Genomic DNA, 24,916 nt, shown 5'->3' with positions numbered 1-24,916 from the left:
AGGCTCATGAATAGTAATTTAAGGGACGAATAAGTGACAGCGTTGCAGATGACCTAATAATGGAGAGAATTAAGGAAGTTAATAAACCGCTGCAAAAAAAAAGAACTCCCAACATTACCCTTTTCGAATTTTTTAAATATTTTAGTTAAATACACGTGGCACTATTTTCGGCCATCAGATCTTCAAATTGTGGGGCTGAGATTTAATTGGAAGAATGAACAATAATTATAAAAAGGATATGAATACATCCCTCTATATATATATATATATATTTATTTATTTATTCGGTTTTTCGGTTTTGTTCAATTTTCGGTTTTTTGGTTTTTCGGGTTCAGTTCGGTTTGAGTTTTGAACTAAATTCGGTTTTTCAATTTTGGTTCGGTTTGGAGAAAAAACCGAACCGAAACCCGAATGCTCAACCCTACATGTAGTTTGCTTTCCCAATTAAAGGATTTTTTGTCCATTGGCAAAAAATTGCTTCAAATTACAAACAACTTTTGCTATAACAAAGAAGTAATTATCCATATTGTGACTTATCTCCCAAATTCAATCACTCGACCAAAAAAAAAAAGCAAAAAAATGGTTCAAAAGTGGAATAATGATCATTATTGATTTATCAGCATTTTACACTAGCGTAATTACCAATTCCAATCTCATCATGAAATTGAGGACCCAACTTTTGCCCTTTTCGTAATTGGCTTTGGTGTTGGCCCCTACCACACTTCCTCCTCCTCTTTCAATTTATCATTTTCTATGATTATTTATTTCATATCATACAAGTCTTTAATAATTTTTATATCATGAAAATGACATATAGCAACCTTTTCAACATCAAGTTTCTATTCCTCAATATTTATGACCTCCGTATGTTCTTTTTTTCCTAGGCTCATAATTGATTACAGCTCACCATCTACTCTATTTTAAACAAATTCTCAACCTATCCTTTCATCTTATTATTGCTATAGGCTTGTGAATAAAGTCCTATTGTCCATAAATTTACTCCATAAGAGCATGCGTAGCTGTGCTCGCTGCGGAGGACGGCGTCCGTGCCGCTAAATTTACTCCATAAAAGCATCCGCAGCTATGCTTGCTGCGAAGGACGGCGTCCGTGCCGCTGGCACGGTATGCCCATGTCAGCTGTTGTGCTCTTGCCAACGGCACGACTCTGCTCGATACATAGAGCACGTCCGTGCCGCTGAGCAAGACGACGTGACACGTTTCTATTAGCCGTTGGCTTTTTCTTTTTTCTTTTTATAAATCGAAAATAATACCAAAAAGTTTAAAAAATTTATTTCGGATTCCCAAAAATATAGCTGTTTTATTACCGTTTTTTGAATTTTTTTTAAAAATTTTAATCCCAAAATCATCTATAAATACATCCCAAAATTTTAAAATTTTTTAAAAATCATCTATAAATACACACATTCATCATCCATTTGGGCGAAATTCAGCCATGAGTAGTGGGTTATTTTAATTTTATGAATTTAATTATGTAATTTTTAATTTTTAGGATTTAAATTATGTAATTTTTAATTTTTAAGACTTTAATTATGAAAATTTTAATTTTTTTAATTTGTAATAGTATTCCGAAAATTTTTAATTTATTTTAATATTGTTGAAATATTTTTATTTAAATTGAATAATAGAATGGTGAGACCCTTGAGCATACCCTTGTGGAAGAGCATGATGTGGGTGTTGTGCTCTTGAGAATAGCAGATAGTAAAAAATTAATAAAAGTGGGTCCGGGCCTATATCCGTGCTCTTGCCAAAGAGCACACATGGATGCTCTAATAAAAAAGGAAATAATAATAAGATAGTCAATTTGCAATTTGAAACGTTTGATCGCCGATTTCGTGACCTCACTAGCCAAGTTTTACATTTGAATATAGAAATTGAAATTATGGCATATTTATTTGGAAATGGGTGATTTGGACGGGTGATATCGTTGAATATAGAAGTTTTCGTTTTAAAATCGGTCCATGAAATAAAATGAAGTCGGAAACCACTAGGTTTTAAGTCACTAGACTTAGCCCAATGTTGATATTGTTTTAGATAGGGGTGAACATTCAGGTTTTTGGTTGATTTTTTTGCCCAAACTGAATCAAAATCGAATTTAGTTCAAAACCCAAACTGAACCGAACCCAAAAAATCGAAATCGAAAACCAAAAATCGAACTTAAAAATATCGAATAAAACCGAAATTATATGAAAAAACTGAAAACCCGAAAAAATACATAAAATGATACAAAGAAGATTAAATTGTAACGATACAAAGAAGATTAACATGATCCTTGCATATGGATGGAATACTTAAAATGCTCTCCTATTACATTTGTCTCATAAAAATAGACACTTCGAGGATGATACGAGTTTTAATGTAAAATTAAGAAAGTAGGATATAGATAGAAAGAAAAATTTACCGAATATAGAAAGAGTAACATATGGGACGAACCAAAATAAAAATAAGGTTGATAAGGGAGATAGAGAAGGTAAAATATGGTAAAAACACATATTTATGTCATTTTAGGTTAGATAACTCCAAGACAAGGTAGAACATTTGGAACCCAGCACAAAAATCTGACAAAAAGATGCATAAAGTTGATGGGTTTGGGTCCTCATCGTTTCGACCCAATAAAATCCTGATGATTTTAGGTTGGGTACGTAAATTTGGGTTTACCCCTAAGAAATAAAATTATTATTTTAATAATTTTTAGTATTTTAAAAAATATTACACTTTAGTTTTATTATTTAGATTCAAATAGCATTTTTAATCATGTTATAATAGATATTAATTTATAGTATCATGTTACAATAATGTCATATCAATCTTTAGGTCGTTATGATGTCGTGTCATGCTAAATCATATCGTATCGTATCGTACTAATAATAATGGAATGGTAAGACTAGCAATTTTCAACATGGCACGAAAATAATACACATGCACGAAATTAATGAATTAGGATCCTATAAGAACTAGACGATTTCGGATTGAATGACGAGGGTAGATTAGATATAGAGACAGTGGCTGGTTATCCCCACCACCAACACCATCTCAACTAAGCACACACAAACACACCACATTATTCGCCATATTAAACCCCTCATGCCCATTCCCCATTACCACCACACTTCCAAACTCAAATCAACACATCAATTCCCTCAATTCTAAACCCACTCTACACTCCCACTCTTCCTCAATCACCACACCAATTGCTCAATTCACCAATCCTCCCTTAATCGGGCCACCGCCTTCTTCCATGCTCCCAACGCTGCATTGAACACGATTCCGCAGCTCCACTTCGAGGGCTTTGATTATGGGGAATGCCAATGGGAGGGAGGACGGCGGCAGCGACACCCAATCGGTCGCCGAGGACTCCGCCTCCGCTCAGGTTTCCATGGCCGATCAGCACGCCCCTGAATACATTGGGGGCCACTCCCCCCCTTCTAGTCCTAGGGCTTCTCACTCGCCCCTCATGTTCAGACCTCAGGTCTCTTCGCTTCTTTTCATTTTATGCTTTGGGGATTTCTTCTTTATTTCATTAGATCGTGGAAAGATTGGATTTTTATATTTAGGTGCTATTGGGATTCTTCTAAGTTGTATTGTATGATATGTGCGTGGGTGATTGTTGCATTCTGAGCTAGCTACTGTAGATCCAAGCACATTCATGTTTGGTTCATACATGGTTATAAAGAATTTTGCTTCTATGAATTGGTGTGCTGAAATAATGCCTTATTCTTTGTTAATTCAGTTGGGGTACATATTGTCACATTGAATTTTACGGTATGAAAGGGTTGTTGCTACAAATATCTGATTTTCTGAATGCATGATTGCTTATCTTCTTCCTAATCTTGTAAAATTTTCTGGTTGGAATTTACAAAGATAGATATTGCTGCATAAGTTTCTCATATTGGGGTCGTTTCTTTTTACATGAGGAAAACTCTGCTTTAAATTTTCATATTCATTATGTGGGGTGATTTTCATTAGTTTGCAATAATGCAGCTATGATGTGACAATACCTTATACTATTTGGTCTTCTCTGGACTCTGGTTAGCCTAAGCTGTGGATTGAGAGTAAATTTTCTTCATTGTTTTCATTTCAGGTGCCAGTGGTTCCTCTACAAAGACCTGACGAGTTGAACATCCCTAGCCCTTCATGGATGCAGACTAGCTCAGGTTATGAGGATGTGTATAATGAGCAAGGCATTCCTACTATGATCACATGGAGCTACGGAGGCAAGGAAGTTTCCGTGGAGGGTTCATGGGATGACTGGAAGTCAAGGTTATTCCTAATCTGTGTAATTCTTGTATCCATTTCGTGTTTAGTTATTACAGATTATGAGCACATTTTAGATCATCTTCCACAGGAAGCCCTTGCAGAGATCAGGGAAAGACTTCACCATCATGAAGGTACTTCCTTCAGGAGTTTACCAGTACAGGTTCCTCGTAGATGGACAATGGAGGCATTCCCCCGATCTTCCCTGGGAGCAGGATGATTCAGGAAATGCTTATAACGTTTTAGATTTGCAGGTAATATTTTTTAATCCTTTAAAATCTGCCATGTTGCTTTTACGTCTGTAATTTTTTCTTAGAATAAGGATGAAGTACACTCATGCTAGAGTATATAGAAATGGTATTTCGAATTCGATGTTAGTCTACCTGATTTTTTTGTTACTTTCTACTGTGAGCAGGCTGAAATGCTTAAGACTCTTGTATGGTTTTCTCTTTCTATGCTAATTTTTTTGGTTTCTGAAGTTTGATTCCTTGTTTTCTCCTCATATTTTCAGAAAAGGTTACCTCAAGTATTTGTATTGCATGTTGGCCGTGTTTCTTATCTCAGAAAATATATATAATTCACACTGACATCCATATGAGAGGCTTGTCCATGGATACCATAGAAATGTTAAGTCCCACTTGGATTAAGGGCCAAAACGTTTGAAATAATGGATGGTCAATAATGCCAAGCATTTATTTTCCATTTGAGTATGTTGACCCACCCTCCTACTAACAATAATTGGTTTCACTATTTGTCCTGCCAAGTAGTCTTGTTTAAGAAGGGTGCTTAAAAATTGGGAGGAACATCAATTTCTGACTCTATCTATGAGGTTTTTTAGTGATACAAAATTACAAATGAAATTTTTTGTTACGCACAATGAGTATACTCAAGAAAAAGTAATACTTACGTATTAAGACTACCTATCAAAGCTTTTCAGCACTGAACTATATGAAATATACCAATTAAAGCTTTTCCCTCACTGGATACTGATGATTGCAAGTGGTCCATGGAGACCAGCTTTATTTAATGTACCTATAATATCCTGAGGAAAAGTCAAGAGAGTGTCAAGAACTATGCTTTCTCTGAATCTTTAGTTATGGAGCATCAGCCTCGCACAGGAACCCACTAAAAAATTAATTCTACGTAATTAATGCACACCTAATTGTTTCTCATCTGTTATTTCTTGGCATTTCTTGTTTCTGGTTTCCTGTTGAATGTTGAATTCCTGAAGGGTTGGTCGCAAGTACAAAGACACTGACAACTTTTTTGTTTTCATCTATGAATTTTTAAAGTCATAACATAATTTTATGTCTAAGTAATCATCTTAATCCATGTGACCTCCAATTAAAGTGTACGATTCAGTTCAATTTCTACGAATATTTGATTTGTGTCAAGACTTGCAAAACAAAATATTTAATGAATAAAATCACCAAAACTAAAAGGTTTGGATTTAATTGTAAATGAGCCACATTTTATGTATTTTGTTGAACCATCATGGTCTTTTCATAGCATTAACTTTTGATGAAACCATGTTGTTGATAGTTTTCAAATGTGGATGTCTTTGCCACTTGGTTTTCCATTTGGCTTTTAAGCTGCTAGGGAGCCAAACCATTGAAAGCATGTGATACCAGTGGTATATTTATTTCCATGCCCCTTTTGTTTTCAGTTCAGGAATACCGACTACCATCTAGGTGCTGATTTCCTGTAGTCACTCTCTTCAACGTGATTTAGATCATGAAAATGATGAATCAGAGCATTGTTATGTACTATTTGTGGTCCTCGAGTATAGTAGTTCTGGGGTCATGCATGATGGTTATGAATTATAAGTTCATGGGCACAATGATATTGACATTGATTGGATCTTTGTCCTGGTAATTAATGCATGTGTAAAAACCAGAGTAAAAGTAAATTATCTACTCTATTACTTGAATTACTTCCACAGTCGATCATATTGACAAGTTTCCTTACTTTCTAACTGTCGATGTAATTGATTTTTCCCACAAGCTGCTTACGTGATGGTGGTTGGAATGTGGAAGAAGTCCATATCCACTAAATCTGCTTGATATGCATTTGATCATACCTATTGACTATCGGTATGCAGGTTAACATCTAGTTTCTTAAGGTAGGAATGTATGACATAATGCCTAACTGCTTTTCAACAGTGAGAGGGATTTGATATAGAACAACTTCTTGATTATGACGGTTAAATTGTTGGAGTGTCGTTATGGTTTGTTGTTGCTGTTATATGTGCATGAAAACTGTTGTCTGCCTATAAAAACTTCAGACACATCGAAGAATCAAAGATGGCCTCAGGACCCTCCCTCTCCCCAGACATCTTTAAATATGACATCGATTGATTAGAAGCTTTCTTGGCTGCAATGCTTATTGACACGACTAACATGTGCTGCAGGATTATGTTCCAGAAGATATCGATAGCATTTCTGGTTTCGAACCGCCTCAATCACCCGACTCCAGCTACAACAATACTCAACTCGGTCAAGAGGATTTTGGGAAGGAGCCACCAATGGTTCCACCACATCTAAATTTGACATTACTGAATGCACCTTCACCCCAGATGGAGATCCCGCCTCCATACTCAAGACCGCAACATGTAGTGCTAAACCATCTTTACATGCACAGAGATAGGAACCGGCCATCCGTTGTGGCACTCGGTTCTACCAACCGCTTCCTTTCCAAATACGTGACGGTGGTGCTTTACAAGTCCATACAGAGGTAAAGATTGTGCTATGAATTTAGCCTTGATTCTCAATGTACTTGATAACAATCAGAGATACATGTCAGGTAAATTGCTTATGTTGGATTCAGAAATAGCCATACAATGAATATTTAAAAAAATCTGTTTCATGCAATTACTTGTGCTATTGTTTCTCACTTCCTGTCCTTTTATTTTCTTCTCTTCTTTTCTTTGCTTGATATTTCTGTGGAGTTTGCTTAAAAGTAAAAATATGATCCACTATTTCAATGTTGTTTCTTGTGTTGTTTAGATACTTTTCATAGATTACAAACTTCACCTTAATTCTCACTTTGAGGGAGATGAAAAGTCTCTTTCATGATTCTAATCGACAAGAAAATTTGAAAAGGATAACTATAGTGAGAAATGAATAACTCAAATTTAAAGAACTGAAAATCAAAATTCCCAATTCAGCTTCCTAAAAAAGCCAGCATCAATTTGTAAATTAATTGAAGAGGATATTATCATCCACATTGAGAAGTGAGTGGTGTTTAGTCACATTCTTTGATTTGCAACAGTTTCCCTTATTTGCCCTACCACTCTTGTGATTTACAACACCCCAACACAATTAAGTACTATATCCGTTGGATACTCAAAATTGTACCAAGCTTGCTATACACTTCAGCGGAAAACAGGGCAACCCGGAACGATAATCCCGGGTGCGGTCGGGCAGTTTGCGAGTGGGCAGTGATCGGGCTCCGACCCCCACCACTTGACATTCTTGCCCTCGTTCTGCAGAGCGAAAAACAGGAGGACTCCCATGAAAGCCGTCCCGGCATCCAGTGCAGCCGACAGAACGTAGTTGTATCGTTGCCACCACGTCCTTCTATATTTAAACACGAAGTAGTTGAATATGGTGCCCGTAGCGATCCAGCTGGCGATGTTGGTGGGCGTGGCCGGAGGCATTCCGGCAAAACCGTAGGAAATGACCGGAATGTTGATGAGGGGTATCCACTTGTTGTTTGGGAACATTTTGCTCAACAGCCATACAGGAACCGGCAACACGGCTCCGACCAGGAACAACCACACCAGGTTCCGGTAGAGCCCTCCTGCTCCGAACAGCCTCTCCGGCCCGATCAGGCCCCATATCACGGACGCGTCAAAGGTCACACGGAACTTGGGGCATGTCCAGGGGCTCTCAGGGTGCAATGACTCGATGTCACAGATGTTTTCGATGTTTTCCAGCATCCACCACGCGACTCCCAGGTTCACCGTCCCGGAAACTAGTGTTCCAACGAGCTGAGCCACGAACATGCTCCGTGGTGGGATCTTCATGTAGTGGCCGAGCTTGAGATCCGCGAGGAACGAGAGAGCGTGGATTGTGCTGATTCGTCCGTATATCTTGAAGAGCAGATTCGCAATGGGTTTCCCTGGGAGGATGTAGCCGATGATGAACTGCGCGATTATGTCATATCCTGGTTGCTGCATTCATTTGATCAAACACAGAGTTAATTGATGCATTTTCACAATGTTTTGATTAAACATTTCTTTACCTGATTAGTAGTGGCTTGAATGACTCCGATTGGGAGCGTGACGATCCAAGCCAACGCAAAGGCGAAGAGCAACCCCCACCAGGGTAGCTGCACGTCGTCTTTCCAGACAAACGACATTAATAGGGACAACACAATGCTGCCCACTAGTAGAACCAGGAACCACCATTGAGGCACTTGCTTGTAACTCCTCATTAGCTTCGTGTGGATGTCCGCTTTCGCGTTCTGCACCGCAGCTCGACTCTGCTTCCAGATATCACTGCCCAACACAACATCTCAGAGTCATGAAATCATCACAAAAACGACATTAATTCATGAACCATCAACGAGCTTCTTCTGCCAAACCTGCCATGAAACAGCGCTACATGGGTGAGCGTTGCTGTGAATCTCGCGAATCCCGAGCCAATGGAGAGGGCAAAGAGAGGGCTAAGGTAGAGCTTGCTATACTTTTCATAGGCTGATATATTAAGATCAAATTGTGGTGTCAAGATCTTAGTAGTATCATATTTATGCCCACTGGAGGTAAACAGCTGGTTCGAAAATATAGGGAATTTCCGCGCATCAAAGGTGTTGAACTTCCAGTAACACACGGGGACGATGATGTATATGAACATGATGAAGCCGACCATGACATTCAGGATAGAGGAAAACGGTGTCACCAAAGGGCTGCCATGGTAGGCTGAAATCCCAGCCCAGTCGAGGGTGAATGCACCCACACCGAGCCCATGGTAACCCGAGCCAATCTGCTGAGCAGTGATGCTGCGAGGCCACACCCAACACACCCAAGAGAAGAAGGTCAGGATCTGAAACAGGTATCCGGGGAACAAGTAGTAGATGAAGCTTCCCGCCATGCAGATGAGGAAAAACCGCATCCTTGTCATCCCCATCGACTTAGACTCTCTCTCGTGAAGGGCCCTGTCACAAAAGGTACACGAGATTCACGCTTAGGAGACAAGACACACAAGATGGAGAAAAAAGGACATAAATTCTCCAATTATTCAGCTCTTTTTATGGATCACAGTCTTCCAAAGTGGAAAAGCAATCTTTATTCTACTTGTTATTTCAGCATCTTACACCAAGGGAATTTCAAATCACAGCCAACAAGTAGAGAGGAAAAGTTTCTTTTTATGCTATCCAAATTCAAGGAACTCGAACAAAATCTCTACTTTAAAGGTGCTAATTCATGAAAACCAGATGCTAAAACAAGAAATGGGATTATGAAGAATGAAGAACACAAGAAATGGTTGTTAGACTAAGGTATCCTCCGGCAAACCCAGTGATTATTCCCCGTGCTGATTTGTAGGCACCTTGAAGGGTGAGAAGGATTTAAGGTTGCCACTCGACCACACCCTTGGTTCACAAAATCTTTAAAGGTGCTATTTTTATGAAAACCAGATGCTAAAACAAGAAATGGGAGGATGAAAAATGAAGAAATTAAGATAAAGAAACAATTTTTATTTTATTTTACCTAAACAAGGAAACTTGAGCAACATTGGAAGGCCACCACATCTCAACTGGATCAACCAAGTACTTCCTCAACATCCCAGCCCATCCATATCCCACCAGCTGCAATCAGCCATAAACATTAATTAGTTAACGAAATGCAATTCTAGGTTAAAGCCCTCAATTTTAGCCCCAATTCAGAAATTGAAAAACTTTTTCACCTGAGTTGTCAACACAATCAAGAGAGCACAGACGAAATTGATCGTCTGCTTGTAATAGCCCTTCATGACAGTAATCGCGCCTATGGAGTAGGCGTCGCCGCCGCCGGTGGAGACGCCGCAATTGGCCATGACAGTGATGATTACATGCTCCTTGATGTTGAACGGCCCCGGATTGAGGCTGAATCGCCACCGCCCAAACAGAGCATACTCCTTTTCCGGCAGCGTGGCGGCCATGAACTTGCCGACGGGGAGGACGGCGATCTGCATGAGGATGGCGGAGATGGAGAGGGGCTGAGTGCGGTAGATGAAGAAGGTGTTGAGGAACATGAGGAGGACGCAGGAGGAGATGCCGAGGGCCCAGGCGCGGAATGTCATGACGGGGAGAGTCGGGTCGTCGGTCTCCGGCACCACCAGCGCCACCTCCTCCACGGGGCAGCGCTCGGCCTCGTCGCCGGAGGGTTTGGTGGCGGAATCGGTCACCATTGAGGGCTGGGGTTTTTGAGGTTTTTTGTTGCTTTGTGATGATTGTTGTTAGCTCTGCTCTGTCAGTGTCGTTGCCTATATAAAGGATTTTGGGCCTTTTATTTTTTATTTTATTTTATTTTTGATTAATTTTGGATGATGGAATCTGTAATTTGAAATTTCTTGCACTGATTTTTTAGTTAGCAATTGATTGGATATGGAAAATGGGGTGCCAATAGCTTTATTTCACAGGTGAAATCAAGGCTGTCAGAGTCGTTAGGGAATTTGAAATCGAGGAAGAAGACATTTTGTCATGTGTCTATCTATTAATTGTTTAAGAGATAAAGAAGATTAATCAGAATGATTTTAATATTAAATGTAGGTCCCTTTTGGATCGCGGGAGTGGGAGTGAGTGCATTGGGAGATTGAGTCTATTTGAATTTTTTAGTATACAATTGAAATAGGAGTACTAGGAGTAGTTATTTTAAGATATTAAAGATAAAATTAGTCGTTTTTAGTACTCCCTCCGTATTTAAAAAATAGAAACATCTAAAACGACACGAGTTTTAATGTACAATTGATAAAGTAAATGAGAATAATTTGTAAAGTAAGAAAGAGAAAAATAAAAAAATGAGTAAAGTAAGAGAGATGAAGGGAAAAAATAGTAAAAATAGAGTTAGTGGATTGTGGGGTCCATGTCCTAAAATGAAAAGATTCTAAAGTTTATATTTTTAAGGAATGACCCAAAATGGAAATAGTTGTTATTTTTAAAAAACAGATAAAGTACTATTTTAGTTTTGGAGCAAATTCACAGTCTTTTTTTTTATGACTTGATTGTGAACTTTTATACATTTTTTTTATGACTTGATTGTGAACTTTTATACATAGATGACGAACTCATAGTTCATGTTTGTGAATTACTCTTATATGTAAATTTAGTTATATCAAAAAACTAGCCGTGACTTGATTTTGAATTATTCTATTTTATGACAAGTCATGACCTATCTATGACCTATTTGTAAATTAGTACTACCACAAGAGTAATTCTAAGGTAAACCATACCAAGTTGTCTTAACTTTCTATTCTCAATCTACCAATATAGTCTCATTTTGTTACTATTTTCGTTTGTTTGTAGTTATTATACCATTATATGTATACGACAAGGAGGAAACATATTTTCTTAATATTTTATTATAAAATTAATATATAAAAATCTGATCCACATTTAACTAATTTTTCTATCACATTCATTTGTATTTATTAAATCTCAAGTAAAAATTAAGACATAGTTTTATAATAAAAAAAGTGGCTACGTTTGCGTTTATTTAACTTTTATTTTTATCTTTTCAATATAAAAATGATTACTTTACATTGTTTACAATATTATACTACTATTAACCCATAACAAAACACAAGAATACGACTATAGTATATTTTATGTTTTATGGGAATATTGTCCTCTATTATTTTCTAAAATAATTAATACAATTAGTTTAACAGATGAAGTGTTAACGTAAGGCAGAATCAAAATTGGAAAATGACAGGACTAATCTATAATTATTTTTGGAATCCGTCAGTTTGCCGCAGTACTCCATTAATTATTCATTAGTAGTAGTATTTCGCACTTAGACGCAATTTGCCTTCATTAAATTGGATGTGCCATTTTTGTGAAGAGAAAACAAATCACCGGTTAGTATCCTCATTGATGATATATAACACAAATTATATTAAAGTTTTGACTGAAATCTAAGCCAATAATCATAATAAATGCAAATCTTATTACATAAATTAAATCTCCTATTGTTAAAGAAGAAAATCTCGGTTAATAATTTAGAATTGAACAAAATTATCATAGTAATTTAGGATTGGAAAAACAATTGTTTTAAATATGCATGTCACACATACGTGTGTGTACGTATACATGCGATCTCGACATGCCATAGTCTATATCATGTCACTGTATTTTCGCGGATGTGAGAAATAAAGTGTTAGTCAATTTCTTCGTTGATCATTCATTAAGAAAGGATGATTTTAAGTGAATAGGAGTAATAAATTACTAATAGTCCCTAATTAAATTAAATTACCAAAAAAGTGGAGTAGTATATATGATTATGTAGTAATGAAACAACACGTGGCGTAATAAGCTATTAATGGTAGTGGCGCGTGAGAGTGTCACGTGCTGTTTTGATTCCGACACACTTTCGTACGTTAGCCACGTCGGCAGTATCCGTGGAATCTTCGTGGGACCCAATGGGGAGTCGCCACGTCGGATTTTCTCTCCGTGTTGTACATAAGCAAACTGCTTGTTTTTTGACGCCGTTAAGTTGGGAAGGGGAAATCTTCGGTGATATACTAGACGGAGTTAGTAGTGACGTCTGAATTCGTGTGTTGAGCTTGTGTTCTAACCGTGGCTGGTCTGAACCTCACATATTGCTCATTGCTTTGCTCTTTTTGAATCTCTATCTTTGGAATTTGGTTCAATTCAACTGATTTTTCCATTCATCAAATTAATCGAAATTAATTACTTTCCTCCTAAAATTCCGAGCCCTTTCACTAGTGAAATGGAAACTTTTAATGTAACAAAGTTCGAATTTAATAGAGAATTAAATGTGATACAATCCAAATTCTATTCATAGAAACAAATATGAGATCCCAATTTAATACTCCATTCGTCCCATTTTAAGTGGGGTATTTCTAATTCGACTGGAGATTTTCTAATTTAATACTATAAAGTAAAATATAACATTTCACTTTATAATTTAATACTTCATCCGTCTAAAGATAATCGAGTTTTTTTTTGCATTTGTTTAAAATGATGTTAAAGTGAAGATACAGTAAAGTAGGTGAGAGAATAATACATAGATGAATATTATCTACGTTATTTTATTTCTTACTTTACCATCTCTTCACTTTAACTATTTATTTAGTAATATTATTTTTCAAATCTAGAGCAAAAAAGAAACGACTGAACTATATTGGGACGAAATGAGTAATATATTTTAATTTAGAAGCTCTAACTGCTCTAAAAGTTAAATTAATATAATATTATATAAATATAAAAAAACTTAGATTCATTTATATTTTATCATAATATAGTTCAGAATATATACATTTAATAGCTTAGAATTAAAAATGACTAAGTATTATGTCATACAAGAATTTTTCGAACAAATATGAAATCATTACATGAACTCTTGAATATAATATAGTTTAAAAATATTAAAATGTATCCTGCTCAACATTTAATTGCTATATTTGATGTGCAACTCAATTCTTACAAGAGGCGCGAACTCTATAACAAGAAAATGAATGAGAGGGAAAAGATGAAAGTATATTAAAATTAGAGGGAAGAAAAGTCTCAAAATAATAGCTAAGGGTATAGAAGTAAACTGAAATTGGCAGTGAACCGGATAGTGGAAATAAACCGGTTTTTCTCTATTAACCTAATTTATGGTTGTCCATAATACCTTTTCCCATTAAAGATATAGGCGGAAGAAATGAGAAGTGTTTATCAATAATAAATGAACTCGTGAATGCTCTGAAAGACTGAATTTATTAAATAAAAGTTCCTATCATTATAACTCTCACTCAAACCATTACTATCGCATTAATATGGAAGAAGAAGCGAAATTTGATTTTGAGATTTAATTTTCTTTTTTCCTTCAAAATTTGAGAAATTTCTCACATTTATTAGTCAGTATCACAATAATAAAATATTGAAAAATAATAGGTTAGTATTTGAAACCTTTTATTTTATTCCCTACAAGTTAAAATCCCTATCTTATCAAAAGAAAAAGAACAAGATAATCTCTATCTTATTAGAGACCCTACGGTTGAATAGTATTTTTAACAACACCTTAAAAAATAGAGGGAACATCATTTTAGGTCAACGAACTTTGCCAAAGTATCATTTTAGGTCCGTGAACTTTGAAAATCTTATTTTAGGTCCGTGAACTTTGAGTTAGTATCATTTTAGGTCCTTTTTACTATTTCCAAGTTTTTTTGGACGAAAATACCCTCAATACCTTAAAATATATATATTTTTAATAAATTTATCATATACTCATATTTTTTATAAATATCTTTACAATATATTTTTGACAAATTTTCTAAATATAATTTGACCTTAAATATTATCACTTAATTTTGTGACATGCAAGTAAAATTGTTTCTTCAATTTTTTATATTAATTGTTTTTAAAATTGAATAAAGAACTTTTCTTTAATAATAAAAAAATTGAATAAAGATCTTTTTATAAATATCTTTACAATATATTTTTGACAAACTTTCTAAATATAATTTGACCTTCAATATTATAATTTAATTTTGTGACATGCAAGAAAAGATCTTTATTCAATTTTTTTTTATTAGAGAAAAGTTATTTATTCAACATTAAAAAAAATAAGATAAAAAATTGAAGAAGCAATTTTACTTGCATGTCACAAAATTAAGTGATAATATTTAAGGTCAAATTATATTTAGAAAATTTGTCAAAAATATATTGTAAAGATATTTATAAAAAAAATATGAGTATATGATAAATTTATTAAAAATATATACATTTAAGGTATTGAGGGTATTTTCGTCCAAAAAAACTTGGAAATAGTAAAAAGGACCTAAAATGATACTAACTCAAAGTTCACGGACCTAAAATAAGATTTTCAAAGTTTACGGACCTAAAATGATACTTTGTCAAAGTTCGTAGACCTAAAATGATGTTCCCTCTAAAAAATAACGTGTTCATTATTTATTGATTTGTGTTTTCATTTTATTTTGCTTTTAAGATAGCGCCAAGTGTAAAAAAGGTAATTTTGTGGCACTTTATGTGGAAGTGGTCCCACTAATTTGACTTGTTGGAGATGGGCCCACCGTTGTAAGGACTCCTGCCTACCGAACGCGTTCACATTGTTGTCGGGCCCACATTTTCTGGACCTTCGTTGACTTGACGCACACTTCTCTCGTTAAGTCTTCGAGTTTGTTATGTTTTTTAATTCTTATCATAAAATTGGGTTTTCCTGATATACCGCAGATTCATGTAGGATTATATTCACTTAATTTAAACAGCAAAAAAATTTGAAAATAACATTTTTCTTGACTCACTTTCCACTTTAGTTTGTCCTATTCAAGATGACCTATTACTAAAAATAGAAATCCTTTTATCTCTACTTTATTTCATTTATGTTATTTCATTCTTTCTAATTAACCCATAAAATAAAACTAAATAAAATTTCGTGCATCCCAAGGTAAGGGTCATCTTCCTTGGGACGGAGAGAGTTCTACCTACCTGATGATTATTTATTCATTAGAGTTTAGACTGACAGTAGCAGTTGTAGCATGTTCGTCGATTGAATTGATGTAGTGTTTTTTTAAGCAAACTACCTAAAATTTGAATATCTCAATCGAGAATAAATTTACCGGATTTAGATATAGTATTTTCTTTCGATTTGTACGATGAAAAAGCGCAACCCAATGTACAAGATGTTTTTTTTTCTCAGTTTAAAAATGTTATGAATTCCTGATCAGCGTGTGTTGTCTAAATCATTTTTTAAAGGAAATCTTTTTACTGTCTATATCATTTTTTAGGATGCAATATATTCGATCACTTTTAAACCGATCCAAGAAAAAAGATTGTGTGGTGTGACTGGTGAAAATGGATACTACAAATTTGGAAGGAGTGGAATCAATAGAAGTAAACGGATGAGGTAATTATGATTTTTTTACTTTAAAGACAAGTAAAATTGCAATTTTACATATAAAAATAATTCAAAACGATTTTGTTTGATGTCTTCTTCTTCTCCCAAAAAAATTGCAGATTGTGGTGACGCTGTAACATTTTTGGCGGAACCTATTTAACTTTAGGTGCTTAATTTTGTGATTGTAAATATTGTACTATATATAGATTTTGCTAGACTCCAAAGGCTAATATTACTCAAGAACATGCATGCAAAATTTATCTATCATTATTTCATGGAAACCAGATTTAACAACAAGCTTTATATGATTACTCACATGATAAATAGATCATAGTGTGTAGTAATTACTACTAATTAATATTATGCTTTTTTGGGTTGTCGGATGGACAAGCCTCCGAAAACAAGTGTATGCCGCTTGAATGACGACGAACACACAATATTCTCTAGTAAAAAGCGATGGAATACTTCGCTATATGCTCAACCCGCGCGCAATTATGTGGTATGAGATGACACTTCTAGATTCTAGCTAGAAGGTTGTTGTTCAATCGCATGATTCTTTAGTAGACATCGATAGTAGTGTATTTCTCTGTATCATGCATTCATACTTATGCATCAACAATAAGTATTACTATCCTTAATTATAAATCTTCTGTAATGAATTTCTTGAATTAAAGGAGTTCAGTACTAATGCTTTAGTAGGAGGTTGTTAGAAGTTATCTTAATAATTGTTATGTAAAAATATAGGGTATGAGAAATTGGTATTATGATCTCAGACTCTTAGCTGCATTAATTCTCACCTCATATTGTGTTTTCAAATACTTGATAAAAATTGAAAACTGTGCTAAATCAAAATCAAAGTGTGGTGAAGCAAACCATATCCCACATTGGAGAATGAACAAGAGTTGCAAGCATATAAATGGGCTACCCCAACTCCATTAGTATGAGGCCTTTTGGGGAGTACCCCAAGAACAAAACCGTGAGGGCTTTGCCCAAAGCGGACAATATCATACTAATGTGGAGTTCGGGTGTGCACCCCCGATACCCAACAGTGGTATCAGAGCCCTGGTTCAGGGGCTGGGCCTGTGTGGCTCGGGGTTCGGTGGGTTGCGCTTGCAAGTTCTCCGATGTCTCTGCGTGAGCTCGACCAAGACTTGTGGTGACCTGGTGACTTGTAACATGGGGGCACAGACATGTGGTCTTGGTCTGGTGGTCTTGGTTTGAGGGGAGGATTGTGGTGAAGCAAACCATATCCCACATTGAAGAATGAACAAGAGTTGCAAGCATATAAATGGGCTACCCCAACTCCATTAGTATGAGGCCTTTTGGGGAGTACCCCAAGAACAAAACCGTGAAGGCTTTGCCCAAAGCGGACAATATCATACTAATGTGGAGTTCGGGTGTGCACCACCGATACCCAACACAAAGATTCAACATATAAAAATTGAATAGTAGGAGAGGAAGCCAAAAGGCGCAACTTCTTTTTGATATCAACACATGATTTCTATAAATGGGAGATTTTAAGATGGAAGCAAACCTACTTCATTGAAAGTGGTTTAGTGCTGCAAGGTAGTGTCATTTCCTAAGTAGTACTAGTTTGGATTATGTTTTTCAAATCATACCTATATCTTGTGAAGTTACTTATTTTAGTGTTACCCTATGCAATGCCCTATGCCGTTCGATGAGATAAAATTGAACCTTACAAATGTTGTTCGGTTGAGAATATACGATCTGTTACTTAATTTCATAACAATGTCACGTATGTAAATCACATGTACATGATGCATCAAGTGGATAAGGATACTTCTCTTTGTAGCATATAATATAGCGAGATGCCTATTTTTATTTAAGTAACATGGTGTAGATAATAGATGATGGGTTGTGTAAATATAGGCAAAGATGCACACAAATGAAATAAAGTTTCATCCAAAAACTTCACCCAAAGAGTGAAGTAGAATCATGATTAACCAAAAAGCCCAAGGACAATCTCATGGACCAAATGCATCTTAATGAGTGGGGATTTATTGCTACATTCCCCACATCCACATTGCTCTCAATCTCATTGTCAGTATCAATTTTCCAATGTGGGATTGTGGGCACAAATCAAAACCTCACAACCATCAACTCCTACTCAAATTCTTTTGATATTTGCATCCCAAAATTCTAAGAATTTGAGCTGCAAGTTAATTCAAGTGTCTTTCACAATCAACGGGTGAAACAATCGGAATCATATCTTGCATGGCGTTGCGTAATCGTGACAAGAAAAAGACCAGACAATTAATTAGAACTGCCAAAAGTGACCCGACCTAGTAAATGTTTTGGGCCGGGCCAAAAATATGGGATGACCCGACTAAAAGATGTAGTATGACGAAAGCTAATCTTTGGGCCGGGCCGGGCCGACCTCTATATACATATATGAAAATATTAAATTGTGATGGAGAATGTGGTAATGGTCACTCAAGGCACAAACAATGGAAGAGAGAGTTTTCTGAATGCAAACGAAATGGATCTGTCTCAATTATGGATTTGGGAGGTAGTAGTTGAAAGAGAGGTCTCTTGAAAACTACTTATGCTCATTATTCTTATTCGGGTTATAGTGCAAGGCTAATAGCAGTTGCATGTTAATGGAAAATGGAATATAATATAGATGCTTATCACATATGAAAACTTACCGAAATCAAATCAATAATAAAAAAAAAAAGCACTTATGCCGAGAACGAGAATATATATGTTAGCATTGCCAAATTAGTGTGCAGCAATTCATCACTACCAGTGGTTGAACGAAAATGTGAAAAAGACATATATTTTCTGGTAATTAAATCCAAATATACATATGTAACAATTAATATTAGATATTTGATTATACAAAGGGAATAATACTCTCCTGATTCAATGCAGAATTCAAAGGATTATAGTAAGTATTATATTCCTTTCCAACTTGCCTCATTTCTTGGCTTAAATATAAGGCTTATACTTATTAAATTTTATGGACTTGGGGGAATTGGATTCAACTATATATTCTCTCACGTCCATCGGTTTTCAATTTTCATCATTTGTCAGTATAATACTTCAGAAAACTAATAAAACAATACCTATACAGTAGTACAATATTGAAACATTTTAAATAAAAAATAATTAATTAACAACTTATAAATGTTCCAAACATCTAGATCATGACTATGAAGAATTAGATGATGCACTACATGATAAATAAATAAATATTAATATAAACAATAATGAAAATTGAATATAGGAAAAAATGATAGCAAAACTCATATTTTATTTATTGACACTATAATTACTAGTATGAAAATAAGTACTAATAATGAAAAAAAAGTATCAACACACATTATATTGGCAATGACGGAAGGGACTGTAATTTTTTTTAATGGGCCAAACTATTTACAAAAAATATGGACAATATTTTGGGCTTTTTTTAATCACCAATAATGAATGGGCATATGCATACTATACAAAATGTTAATTCTAGGGTTAAGAGTTTTCTTTACAGTCCTCTCCAATTGCAAAACACTTTAAATTGATCTCCAATTGAGTTTAATTCTCAAGGCTGTAACTGATTTAATTTCATAAAAAATCCATCTTAATTAATTTGTTTTGTTTTAGTCATTAATATGAATGAACTATATAAATGATCTATGAATTTTGAGATTTTCACCAATGAAGTTACTGGACATCAAAAATTAAATTTATCATGAGTGATCCCTTGACTTTGATGTTTGCTAGCTTGTTTTTATTTTCTTTTGCACTTTTGCATTTTTTTGGACTTAGACATTTTCATACTTTTCTTTATCCACTCATTTATTCAAAATAAAAAAACCTGTACTACATTCCAATCTATCCTTAATTCAATAGTTTGCTTCGCTTTTCATTTTTCAAGTGATAAAATAATATCGCATCCTTAAACATTAAAATGAACGACCATCAAACGCTTAGATAAGCCAAAGTTATGGAGTAGCAATAAAATATACCTAAATAAAAATTAATAAAAGTCATGGACAAAAATTTCAACTGAAATGCCAATTAATTGTGAGTAAGCACGTCCCACATTTATTAAAAATTTAAATTGAAATCTGGCTTAGTTTGAATATGAATCAAGTGTGATGTTTCCTTATAATCTCATTTTTTTTTCAAGTGATTCCCACTTTCTACTTCTGTTCTTCTTTCTCCTCCTATTGTTAGAGCATCCGCAATGGGCGGACGATGGCACTCCCGATGGCGCACATCGTCCGCGCCATCCATCGTCCGCACCCATTGCGGGTGCGTGCCATAGGGCGCGGACGATAGTCGCGCCCTATACTTCGGTCGTGGAGGATAGCGCGGACGATGACCATCGTCCGCGCCATCGTCCGCCCCATTGCGGCTATCGCGGACGATGACCGCGGACGATGGTCATCGTCCGCCCCATTGTGGAGGTCGCGGACGATCGACGCGGACGATGGCACGCGGTTTTGATTTTCTATTTAAATCTCGTTTCTCATTCAGTTGTGCATACGAACATATCGACTATCTCTTTACATATTCTCTCTCTACATCCAACCAAAATGAATCTCGGCGACGACACCAATAGTTCTAGTTCGTCTGAATCCGGTGGTTCGCTTGACGAAGCATTAGATGCGGCCGTTGAAGAGGCCATGGGGGCATGCTATGCGCAAATGCAGCGCGAGAAGGAGGCGGCGGCCGCGGCGGCTGAGCAAGTCCATTGGCCTATTCGACATAGGTCGTATGTCCGGCGGCTGATGTCGTATATGCGTGCATAATCATGCACAACATGATAGTCGAGAGTGAAGACGGAAGCATCACTGCTGACGTAGGAGGATAAAACTGCTGACGCGCCCCACTGCAGGTGGGGAGGTAGGAGGATAAAACTGCTGACGTGGCGCGCCATAGGACGCGCCTTAGGGCGCCCCATTGCTAATGCCCTTACTTCTCTACCCAAAAGTCTCTTTCTTCCCTCTCATCAAATTTGCTCCCAATAATTTGTATCAAGACATCCATGGATGACAAGGTACTCAAAATTTTCTTGATCATATATATGGGGTTATTGATGATTATAGTGAAGAATGATGAATAATAATATTGAATTGCAGTTTTGCCCTTTAATCAATTGATATTAAATTGATTTTTGGATGAAATGAAATAGGTGTTAATTATGGTGCTCAAGGTTAATCTCCAATGTCCTTGCTTCTACAAGAAAGTTAAGAGAATTATCTGCAAATTTCCCCGTGAGTACTTTTTACCTATTTGAACTCTCACGTTCATATGATATTATCTGATTTTGGGCTAAGATTCATATTCCCTATTGTGAAAAGTGAGTGAAAAGGGACAGTGGAATATGGGCCTATGTCCAAAAATAATAAAAAATAAATATTTAATTAATCACGGACGAAAAAGTAAAGTTATGCCAATTAATTAGAAACATATGGAGTATTTTTCTGTTCTTATCGTACTATTTTATTTTTTTGTGGTGGTGATTAAAAATTGATTAATTAGTCTTTTCTATAATCCACCATTAATGCATCATCCATCATATATCTACTTTATGCTATTCACTATTTCAATTTGTTTTGGACAAGAGAAATTAGAGATCAAATGTACAATGAGAAGGAAAACAAGGTGACAATCACTATTATAAGTAGCAACCCTGAGAAAATTCGAGACAGATTATGCTTTAAAGGCGCAAAATTCATCAAAGGCATCGAATCCGTTGATCCTCCCAAGCCCGAAAAGCCCAAACAACCCGAAAAATCAATGGAGCCCGAGAAGCCCAAAGTCGTTGTGATTGAGGAGCCCGAGAAGCCCGATAAAAATGTCACGTTCGTTGACCCACCAAATGAACCTAATCATGATAATAACATGAGATACTAGTAGTATTTTTGATCCGAATGTAAGAAAATACTTTTAAGAAGTTGTTTGATACACATCATAGTTTTCATTGATAAAAATTATAAAGAAAAAATGCCCTTATACCTCATATGTATTTAATTTCATTTCATGGTTCTTACTTCTTACTCAACTTTTGTTGTAAAAATAAGTATTAGGTCAACTTTTCATGGTTTAGCTTTTGTAGCCATATAAGTGGGTTGAATAAGACCTGAAAACAATAGCTAACAAGGATAGATGAACTGAATTGGACCTCATATTCATTTTATGCTCTCACTCTCTTAATAAATGACTCTTTTTCATGTCCAAGTATTTAAATGAATTTGGATCATCAAAATTTGGATTAAATAATAATTTGAAAATTTTAATTAAATCATAAGTATTTTGTCGTGTAATCAAATTTGTACTACAAGACTACAGAAATTTTTTGGTCTGTTATTTTGTGATGTAAAAACAAAAAGTATTAGTCATGAAGTATATAGTCGACGTAAAATCAAATTAAATTCTGATTTACAATTGGATTTGGTTAATACTATGAAACTGATGGATGTGGAAAGTGTAGTAGTTTAAGCGTAGGCATCGTTGCTCGTTTTCATTTCAAACATGTATCATTTGATGTGTGATTGTTGAAAGAGAGAGTAACATTTTTTTTATATTAGTACTAATATACTTAATAGTCCCATTTTATAAAAAAAATTGTACTTTGTTAGTCCAACAGAAGTATGTATAATTTGTCATGATAGAATAAAAAGAATGTGTAACACTAACAATTTTAACTCCTTCCTTACAGTTTCCTCTGTTACTCGTGACTAGAAGTCATGTTTATTCTTATCTCTTGTTCGATTGATATTTTCTCTTAAAAACTTGTCATATAACAATGTATTTTAGTTCGGTCTCTACATTATCAAAATTACAACATTTCTTGAGATTATCTATCACATTACATTCCTATGACTTATTTAATCCTAAAAAAAATCTATCTTAACTTTTCTAATACTCAATATTATACACCTAAAGTTAATACGGAGTACAATGTTACTTCCTCCTTCGAACAAAAATATATGCTATCCTTTTTATTTTATGTCCACCAAAAAATATGAGGACTAATCTATTTGGAACCCTACCCAATAATTTTTTTCTCATGGATCTTCAATTATCAAAATATCTACACAAAATCACAAATACTACCATTATTGGCCCATCATTGAACCTTTCTTCCACTCTTTAAATTTGTAAAATAAAGGAACCCTTTCTATATTCTCAAACACCCTCAGTCGCAGTTAAAACCTCAATTTTTTGCTTGTTTAATAGAAGTAGCATCCTAATTTTCTTTTCAAGCTAAATCCTCTTTTTGTGGTGTTTTAGCAGTAAGAACTAAACTTTCTCAAAGAAGTAACTCGTGTGAAAATTAAACAAAGCAGGGTATTAAACTAAAAAAATACATTGTTTTGATGGCTATAATAACAATAATTATAACAGCTTATTTTTTAATTTTTAAATAAACAGTAATTTATAGCAACTTGTAGTTAATAATATTAATGTGGCTTTAAGTCTTCAACAGCCGCATAGAGCCATTTATGCACGACCTCAATTTTAAAATTGGAACTTTCTTATTTGCTACGTCATTGTTTATTTAAAAATAATTTTTGCATAAAATAAAAAACTGTCTATATCGTTGGTTACAAATAACTACATAAATAATTAAGATACCATGTTAAGTGTAGTCCATACCGAAATTTGTCGGTTCCATGTTTTTTAAAGTTAATTAAAAAAAATATATCAAAGTCGACTGGTATATTCCAATCTATCCTTAAATCGATAATTTGCTGACCCTTTTCAATTGACAATACCTCATGCTCATCCTTCAAATGAACGATCGTTAAACACTTAAGCCTAAGTCATGGAGGTGCATAAACATAAAGGAAAACTAATAAAATTAAAGTCTCTGCCAAATTTCAACTCAAAGGCCACTAGAGATTAGACACGTCCCACATTAATTAAAATACAATTTAATCTATAGTAGACTATTTATAGAAGTTAAATCCACATTATTAAAGTAACACCAAATTAAATTCACCCCCCCAAACCCCAATTAATTATAATCAACGAATATACACTTACTAAATTGAAAATGTCTGATTAAGATGCAACCGACACTAATTCTCATATTCTTGAAACTCTTCTATCTCGATAATCAAGATTTAATGAATCTAAAAACGTAATTAAAAATTAAGAGAAGCTTCGTGGCTGCCCATGTGGGGTACATTACATACCCCAACTTACAACTCCATTTCACCAAACATTTTTAACAATTTTCAATTGAAAGGAGTTAGAATTAGTTTGTATTATGTACAAACCCATCCCACGCCGGGGGAGTCTGAGGAAAGTTGGAAGGTGCATATAATTCATGTCCAACCCTAATCAGTTTAAGGCCTTTTAGGAGTGACTCAAAAATAAATCTGTGCGGACTTAACCCAAAGCAAACAATATCAGACGTATGTTGTAGTCGACAATCCGAACAATTTGATTATGAATGATGAAGTGTATTTACTTCATTAGAGGAAGGTGAGAAGTTTCCATCAAAGTCAGCACATGCAAACACAGAGTAAAGAGTCAGCAATTTAGGCCCCTCTTTTACTTGCATTTTTTTTTAATCAGAGAATTAGATGATTTCATTAATTTCAA

General features: G+C 35.1%; 2 protein-coding genes and 1 non-coding gene across 3 annotated transcripts; 2 read left to right on the top strand and 1 right to left on the bottom strand.

Annotated features, from left to right (window-relative positions):
• Positions 1–2,231: 2,231 nt before the first annotated feature.
• On the top strand, positions 2,232–2,335 carry LOC121775625. The gene has a single exon (XR_006045172.1). It is a non-coding gene; the product is annotated as a U6 spliceosomal RNA (small nuclear RNA).
• Positions 2,336–3,010: 675 nt separating this feature from the next.
• On the top strand, positions 3,011–7,164 carry LOC121773656 (SNF1-related protein kinase regulatory subunit beta-2-like). Its single transcript, XM_042170554.1, has 4 exons — positions 3,011–3,487; positions 4,100–4,278; positions 4,364–4,526; positions 6,683–7,164. The coding sequence occupies exons 1-4, from the start codon at positions 3,314–3,316 to the stop codon at positions 7,007–7,009; spliced, it is 843 nt and encodes a 280-aa protein (XP_042026488.1). The 5' UTR covers positions 3,011–3,313; the 3' UTR covers positions 7,010–7,164.
• Positions 7,165–7,426: 262 nt separating this feature from the next.
• Positions 7,427–10,724, bottom strand: LOC121773655 (oligopeptide transporter 3-like). Its single transcript, XM_042170553.1, has 5 exons — positions 10,179–10,724; positions 9,983–10,080; positions 8,860–9,429; positions 8,518–8,773; positions 7,427–8,446 (listed from the first exon to the last, which is right to left on the bottom strand). The coding sequence occupies exons 1-5, from the start codon at positions 10,659–10,661 to the stop codon at positions 7,646–7,648; spliced, it is 2,208 nt and encodes a 735-aa protein (XP_042026487.1). The 5' UTR covers positions 10,662–10,724; the 3' UTR covers positions 7,427–7,645.
• Between the last annotated feature and the right edge of the window lie 14,192 nt (positions 10,725–24,916).

Source organism: Salvia splendens, chromosome 17, assembly GCF_004379255.2.
Source record: "Salvia splendens isolate huo1 chromosome 17, SspV2, whole genome shotgun sequence".
Classification (NCBI taxonomy): domain Eukaryota; kingdom Viridiplantae; phylum Streptophyta; class Magnoliopsida; order Lamiales; family Lamiaceae; genus Salvia; species Salvia splendens.
This window is presented reverse-complemented; position numbering and strand designations above follow the sequence as displayed.

What these genes read in the sequence shown, in the direction of transcription:
- LOC121773656 (XM_042170554.1), top strand. Translation starts at nt 3,314, where the DNA reads ATGGGGAATGCCAATGGGAGGGAGGACGGCGGCAGCGACACCCAATCG. An exon ending in CCCTCATGTTCAGACCTCAG is followed by an intron (nt 3,488 to 4,099) that starts GTCTCTTCGCTT and finishes TTTTCATTTCAG; the next exon opens with GTGCCAGTGGTTCCTCTACA. An exon ending in TGGGATGACTGGAAGTCAAG is followed by an intron (nt 4,279 to 4,363) that starts GTTATTCCTAAT and finishes CATCTTCCACAG; the next exon opens with GAAGCCCTTGCAGAGATCAG.
- LOC121773655 (XM_042170553.1), bottom strand. Translation starts at nt 10,661, where the DNA reads ATGGTGACCGATTCCGCCACCAAACCCTCCGGCGACGAGGCCGAGCGC. An exon ending in GCTCAAGTTTCCTTGTTTAG is followed by an intron (nt 9,430 to 9,982) that starts GTAAAATAAAAT and finishes CTTTTGTGACAG; the next exon opens with GGCCCTTCACGAGAGAGAGT. An exon ending in TTCAAGCCACTACTAATCAG is followed by an intron (nt 8,447 to 8,517) that starts GTAAAGAAATGT and finishes AAATGAATGCAG; the next exon opens with CAACCAGGATATGACATAAT.